Genomic DNA, 7,227 nt, shown 5'->3' on the forward strand with positions numbered 1-7,227 from the left:
AAACCCTTGAAATTCCAAAATAATCCCTTTTTAGGAAACAAAAACCCCCAAATGTTTTTGCTACAAAAAAAAAAATAAGGGGGGGGGGGGGGAGATTTTTTTTTTTTTTTTTTTTTTTTTTTTTTTTTTTTTTAACAACTGTCTTAGCAGAAAATGTAGATGTCAGTAAATAAGCCTCTTCATTCTGGCAGACTTAGGAAACTGGCAACTAGAAGCAGAATCCAAGAATTGGCAGGGAGAGGGTGCAGAGAAGCATGTTTTAACAGATTTAATGGAGTTTGGGATGACTAAAGGAGACAATTGGCTGTAAAAGTGAAACCAACTCTGGACGGACTGTAGACATAGTTCATATGAATGAACGGATTTTATTTTTCCACTACCCTTCCCTATCTGTCATAATCCAGAAATAGCCTAATAGCCTAACTAGTGAAGAAGGAGCAGAAAACGGGGAATTTTCTTCCTCCATTAAAATTACTAGCTGCCATGCAGTGAACTAGCGTATGCCCCTGGATGCTTCAGCATTGGGATGAGGAATGAGAAAAGTAACAGGGGGCACCTTGTGAAACACCCAACTCTCACCGGAGACCACCAAATGCCAATGTTACTTTGTCTAAATTATCTACTTCCTTTTATCTGAGGACCAGGAAGTCCTAAGAATAGGGGGCAGTTTGCTTTGGGCAGGAGAGAGGACTCAAATTCAAGAACCTAATCACTGAGTCAGAATAGAGGGTCATTGAGATAAGCATCAAAAATCCTGGGCCCCAATCTTGGTTATATCACCATATGCTCCTAGGTAGGTTCTTTTCTGTAAGCCCAACATCCTCATTAGTTAAAAGAGAGAAATAGTGGGGTGGGGACAGGAAGAAAGTTGTACTAAAGAGTCTCAGAGGTCCCTTTCAGGTCAAGATTCTATGGTCTTAATAGGCATGATATAGTTGTTTCTCCTAAAAGTTGACCATTCCTTGAACTGAACAGCATGGAAAATTCTCCAAAGCTTTCAGACCATCAAAATTCAGCCCTCTCCTTCCAATTTGATTCAAGTTTCAGTCAATCTGCATAAAAATACTTTCAATATTCACGTACCTTCAGTACCCTAGGCCTGACCTCAAACAGCTCATTCTCCAGCCTCTCTCCAAGCCTAGGAAAAGGATCACCAGGCTATCTTCTTTGCCACTTCTGACTGAGATGGGATGGTTAAGGCAACTTTGAGAAAATTTCCAGGCCCATCAGGTTGCATTTAAAGGTGAGATATTTTAGAATTGAGGATGAAAGATGCCAGTAGTGAAGAGAGATCATGGGGCAAAGTCTGTTCCCAAAGATCCACCCATCTATTTAGGTAAAACCACCCACAGAGAGATAAACTCAAAAAGAGTCTCCTGGAAGGATCTTTGTAATCCTCTGTGTTGGCAGAGACAACTTTTCTCCCTCTTTCTCTTTTCAAAACGATTCTTTCTCACTTTATATGTGTTGGGGGAGGGGGAACAAGTGTGGAAAAAACCCCATGTCATAAAACCATGACCAATTTAAAAAAGAGAATGTAGAAGCACATACTTGTTGAAAACTTGGTGTTTCTAATAGGGTTCTGGAAAGGCAAGAATGACTTGGCAGAAAAGCTGGAATATAGCAACGTGGCAACCAAATTCAGCATACACCCAACGAACCAGGCCCCCCCCCACTTCTCTCCTCCAGGGACCCTCAGACCTTCTCAAGGCTACTAGTCACTATCTCAGCACTACAAGGCTCAAACAGTCCTCTAGGAAGGGTCTGGAAGCACAAGCTGCTTGGCCTTAGGGACTCAAGCCAGAGTAGTCACCAGGCCTTCCTGAACAAGAGAAGGGCCCCAGTAGCCTCTTGGTATGACTTGCACAAAAGCAAGCGGGACTCATTATTCAGGCACACCCCTCCCATGCCCCTCCCTTCTGGGCATCCGGCCTCCCTAGGCCCCACTCCCAGGAGGCTTCTGTTCTTCTCATAACAGCCAGTGGGGTGGAGATCAAATCCTAGAAGCTACCACCATTCTAGAAAGGTGAGGCCCTCACAGAACAGTCTAGAGGGGATAGGAGGAGATAGAGAGCCATTAAGCAAAGGCAAAGGCAAGGATCTGTCGGTGGAGAGGAGGAAGAAACCAGTCTTCTACCCTAGGAAGTAGAGCAGACCTCCTCCTCCCAGTGAAGTATTAGTGATCCTGGGTAGAAGCAAACAACCTCTGATGAGTCCCTCCACAACTCTCTCCTCCACCAACTCTTTCCTCCCCTACTAGTGGGAAACATCTGGAGCCTCCAGGGGAGACTATGAGAAAGGTGAATGGGGGTGCAGGATCAGCTCACTGCAGCTCCCTACCCCCTTCCCATGGCCCCTCCTGGACCAAGGCAGCCTTGCCCCCGGAAAGGCGCCAATTCCTGAACTGGAGGAAGTGTTCCTCTCCCCTGCCCCCATAGCCTGTCAGGAGCAAGAGGAGATTTCGGACCCCCAAGGAACCTTCCCTCCTGCCTCATCCCACACGCAGTTAACTGGAATCTGAGAAAGAGGCCGGTCCCGCCCGGTCCGCACTTCTAGCCCCGTACCCACTCACACCCCAGGGGCTCACCAGACCAGGACTCCAATCTCGCCCCTCCCCAACCCAGGCCTTGGCGGAGGACGCAGCGTTCTGAGTGGGCGGATGGCTGGCCAAGCCCCTAGCCATCAGCAAGAGGCTACCAGAGTCAGCTAGAGGCCCCAGGGCGGCAGCGCACATCCCCGTACTCACCGTCTTAGGCATGGTGGCTGCAAAAGTGGCAGAGTTGATGAAGTTCGGCTAGAAGCTGTCTGGCAGCACTGAGCACACAGTACACACGGCACGGACTCTGGGGGCTGGAGGTTCGGATTGGGTCCCTCTCTAGCGTTGGGGCAACTGCTCGGCTTCCTGTTAACGGGCCACGACTTCACAAACCCCACCCAGGAAAGAGCCGCCCTGTCGCGTCGCCCGCTTCTTTATGTGGCTGGGCTTCCGCGCTGCTCCCCGCCCTCGCGCCCGCCTTCTTGCCGGCCGCTGGCCTCGCCCCGCCCAGCCCAGCCCGGCCACACCAGCCACGTGGGGGTCAGGCTGGGCCTGGGCGCTCCATGGGGGCTCCCACCCCCCACACAGGCCTACTCTTTTTCCCACCCCTTTCACAGCCCCTACCCCTTCAAATCCAGGCCATCCGGCCCCACCCCCAAGCAGGGCCCGGCCCTGGGCGGCACCCTGGCAGAGGCTTACAGCCCCTGACTGCAAGTTTCCACTAATGGGGCGCTAACTACCTATCAAAACTGTCTGTTCCCTCTCAAGACAGCTCTGACTCTCAGAAAGTCCTTGTGTGTAGCTGAACTCCTTTTCTCTGTGACTTCCCCTATGGCTCTCAGCTCTGTTCCCTGTGGCCACACAAATCCCCTACTGTCCCTAATAATTCCTTAGAGCTCTGAAGATCACATGTCCCCCTGAAACTTCTCTTCTCTTGGCAACACTGCCTGAACTCTTTCAACACGTCATTCGTTCTCTTGTGTAGGTCTCTATATCCCTTTCCCATCATATTTCCTCCCCACTTTTACTCAATCCTCATTTTCTTTTTTTGTATTTTTACAGATTTTGTTTATTTATTTGACAGAGAGAGAGACAGTGAGAGGGAACACAAGCAGGGGGAGCGGGAGAGGGAGAAGCAGGCTTCCCGAGGAGCAGGAAGCCCGATGCCGGTGCCGAGGTCGATCCCAGGACCCTGGGATCATGACCCGAGCCGAAAGCAGACACTTAACGACTGAGCCAGCCAGGTCCCCCAAGTTTGAGTTTTACTTTGAAAATGATTGATCATAGTTCTTTTTCCTCCTATCCATAGGCAACTGTGTGCAGGTATGGTCTGAGTATCTTTTACAATGTAGGGCACCACATACCTCAAGGATGATGAGCTAACTTGGAGAAGTGGAATAGATACTTGAGAGGGGTGGTCGGGACACCTGGCTTCTAGTCGTAGCTTTGCCATTAACTCACTCTGTGACCACTGTGTGGCCTTGGGAAGTCCCTTCCCCTCTCTGGACTTGAGTTTCCCCTTTTGTAATTACAAAGGACTGGATTCCTGGGCTTCCAAGGTCCTTTCCCACTCTGACATTATAAAAGGATGAGAAAGGAAGTAGAATCCCTAGAACAATAGATGAGTCTAGTAGGGTTGCATAAGGACTGACGTTGCATTTGCCCTCAGGAATCAGCTGTCCTAGTCCCTGCTCCTTTACTTTCCCAACTCAACAATGTGCATGAATCAGTGTGCCTCAGTTTCTCTCAGTGCTGTCAAGATTCATTGATGTGTGCTAGGGTAAACAAAGTTCCCTGCTCAACTCATCATCAGGGAAATGCAAATCAAAACTACAAGGAGATATCACCCCACACCTGTCAGAATGGCTAAAATCAACAACACAAGAAACAACAAGTGTTGGCAAGGATATGGAGAAAAAGGAAATTTCTTGCACTGTTGATAGGAATGCAAACATGCAACCACTGTTGAAAATATATGGAAGTTCCTCAAAAAGTTCAAAATAGAACTACCCCTATGATCCAGTAATCATACTTCTGTGTATTTTTACCCAAAAAAATACAAAATCACTAATTCAAAGGGATACATGCACCTCTATGTTTATAGCAACATTATTTACAGTAGCCACATTATGGAAGCAGACTAAGTGTCCATCTAACCATGAATGGTTAAAGAAGATGTGGTATATATACACAATGGAATATCATTCAGCCATAAAAAGGAATGAAATCTCACCATTTGCAATGACATGGATAGAGCTAGAGAGTGTAATGTTAAGTAAAATAAATCAGCCAGAGAAAGATAAATATCATATGATTTTACTCATATGTGGAATTTAAGAAACAAACAAACAAAAAAGCAAGCAAAGTAAAAAGAGATAGAGAGAGAGAAAGAAACAAACCAAGAAACAACTCTTAGCTATAGAGAACAAACTGATGGTTACCAGAGGGGAGATAGGGAGGGGAGGATGGGTGAAATAGGTGATGGGGATTAAGGAGTGCACTTGTTGTGATGAGCCCTGGGTGATGTATGGAATTACTGAATCACTATATTGTACATCTGAAAGTAATATAACACTGTATTTTAACTATACTGGAATTAAAAATAAAATTTAAAAAATAAAATTACTTTCGATGTATTACAGAATTGAAAAAAAAAGTTCCCTGCCCAAACTATTTTCTTAAGTCAAGCAGTTGACACTCCAAGGAAGAGCAACACTCCCAAGAAAGCCTCAGCAGCAGGGATAGCAAGAGCAGCCAATCACATTCCTTGACATTACAATGGCCCTTTACTCCCAGAAGTTCAAGGAATTCACTGATTCCCTCATTTATTAAAGCCCACAAGGGCCTCAGATTAGGCTAAGTGCTTAAAGGGGGAAGGGAAGTTGATTGGAGACTCCACCTTTCATTATCCTTTCTGGAAAATGGAAATCCCCTGTGTGTCATTCCCCATGTCCCATGTCAACATTCCCTGTAACACACAGGAGAGAGCTGGTTAGGGAGTGTCAAGCAGCTGAACATACTATTAAAAGGGAAAAGGGGCACAGGAGCCCAAATAGGGAAAGGGAGATCCAAGGGTGGGGAAGTTAAGGAAGTTGATGGAAAGAGGGACCAAGAGAGAAGGATAGGGTTTGCCCTTTGGGGAGGAGAAGGGTGGGAAATAAGAGGAAAGCACAGACTATCAGAAACTGTTTAGTCCAGCCTCCATTCAGGTTGAGGAAACTGAGGATCAGAAAGAGGAAAGAACTTACCCAAGATCAGGCAATAAGTGTAAAGAATGGATTCAGGGATAGTAGAGAAGACAACAAATTCAGTTAAGCTGTTGCGATAATATAAACAAGAAATTTTGAAACCTAGAACAAGGGAAGTAGTCCCCCCTCCAACTTCACAAGACAGAAGCTGGTTATGGTGATTATGGTCAAGCAGCTAGACATTGCTTGAAGGTTACATTTAAAACCCTCTAGCTAGGAGGGCCCCATCTTAGTTATCCCCCCATCTCCAGAGCAAAGTGGAAGCAGCTGAAGTGCTCTCTTGTTCTTCAAGATGGCCAGAGAAACACATCTTTGTTTCTTACTTCTTTGTAAAACACTTTATACCTATATGGCCAGAACTTCTGATCCCCCCCCACCCCACTTCCTACCATGATCCCATGTGAAATGAGAGTTAGCTCAATATTCCTGTGGTCAGAGTAATCCCCACACTTAGGTTTAGATATGGTGACGTTTTTGCCACTGTTTGTAGAGAGAAGACATGTGAATAAGGGCTAACATATATTGGCTACTCTGGGTGAGGGAAGTAAAAGGTATAAAGATGGATATTCAGAAGATCTGAATTCAGAAGGTTCAAGGAGGACTAAGCAAGTATTTTTCAAGCAGTAAAGGTAGGTGAGGGCCAGTTATGAGCAGAGGTGGTACAGAAAAATTCCAGAGCTGGAGTCCAAGGAAGCTGGAGGCATCTGTATAAGGGGATAAGAGATGCAAAAGATCTGGGCTTTAGGGCAAGACATGGGGTCCAGGTGGAAAGGCTCAGGATTCCTGGGGGACTGGGGCTATTCTGGAGCAGCAGCAAGTCTGGATATCAAAGTCAAGGAAATTGAGAGCAGGAACTGCATAATGTAGATGTATGTGAAAGCCTATGCCAAACTCAAGAGAGAAATGAGATTAGACTTGTAATCACCTCCCACACCTAGGATCTAAACTCACTGCAATAAAGAAGCTTCTACATTGTAAATGGTATTTCTCCTTCAGAGGACACAATAATGCGGGAGAGACAATACCAGAGAGGAACTGGATAGGGAGCAGTACTGAAACCCAGAGATACTTTGGATAAAGAAGCACCCTTGCCTTCCCATTTATTGGATGGTTACAGTTGAAAGATCCCATCCCTTAGAACTTTCTGAGGGCTGCTTTTCATTTTCATCACTGTTGGAAAGTCCTTCTTTACATCTAAATTAGATCTTTTCTGCTTCCCTAAGCACAATTGCTTTTGGCTGATGATTAGGGAAGGAATTAACTAAGCCTCTGAAGTTGCTCTTCTCCCCTACCCACTTTTTTCTTTTTCTTTCTTTCTTTCTTTCTTTCTTTCTTTCTTTCTTTCTTTCTTTCTTTCTTTCTTTCTTTCTTTCTTTCTCTTTCTTGGCTTTCTTTTTCTTTCTTTCAAGTAGGCTCCACACCCAGAATGGAGCCCAGCGTGGG

General features: G+C 45.9%; 1 protein-coding gene across 1 annotated transcript in view; it reads right to left on the reverse strand.

Annotated features, from left to right (window-relative positions):
• Positions 1–3,005, reverse strand: part of MSN (moesin) — a 64,383-nt gene extending 61,378 nt beyond the window's left edge. The window contains exon 1 of the mRNA XM_032393804.1: positions 2,747–3,005. Within this exon, the coding sequence (XP_032249695.1) occupies positions 2,747–2,758 (12 nt within the window). The 5' untranslated portion in view covers positions 2,759–3,005. The remainder of the gene's footprint in view (positions 1–2,746) is intronic.
• Between the last annotated feature and the right edge of the window lie 4,222 nt (positions 3,006–7,227).

The sequence above is a fragment of the Phoca vitulina genome, unplaced genomic scaffold (assembly GCF_004348235.1).
Source record: "Phoca vitulina isolate PV1807 unplaced genomic scaffold, GSC_HSeal_1.0 scaffold77, whole genome shotgun sequence".
NCBI classification, from domain to species: domain Eukaryota; kingdom Metazoa; phylum Chordata; class Mammalia; order Carnivora; family Phocidae; genus Phoca; species Phoca vitulina.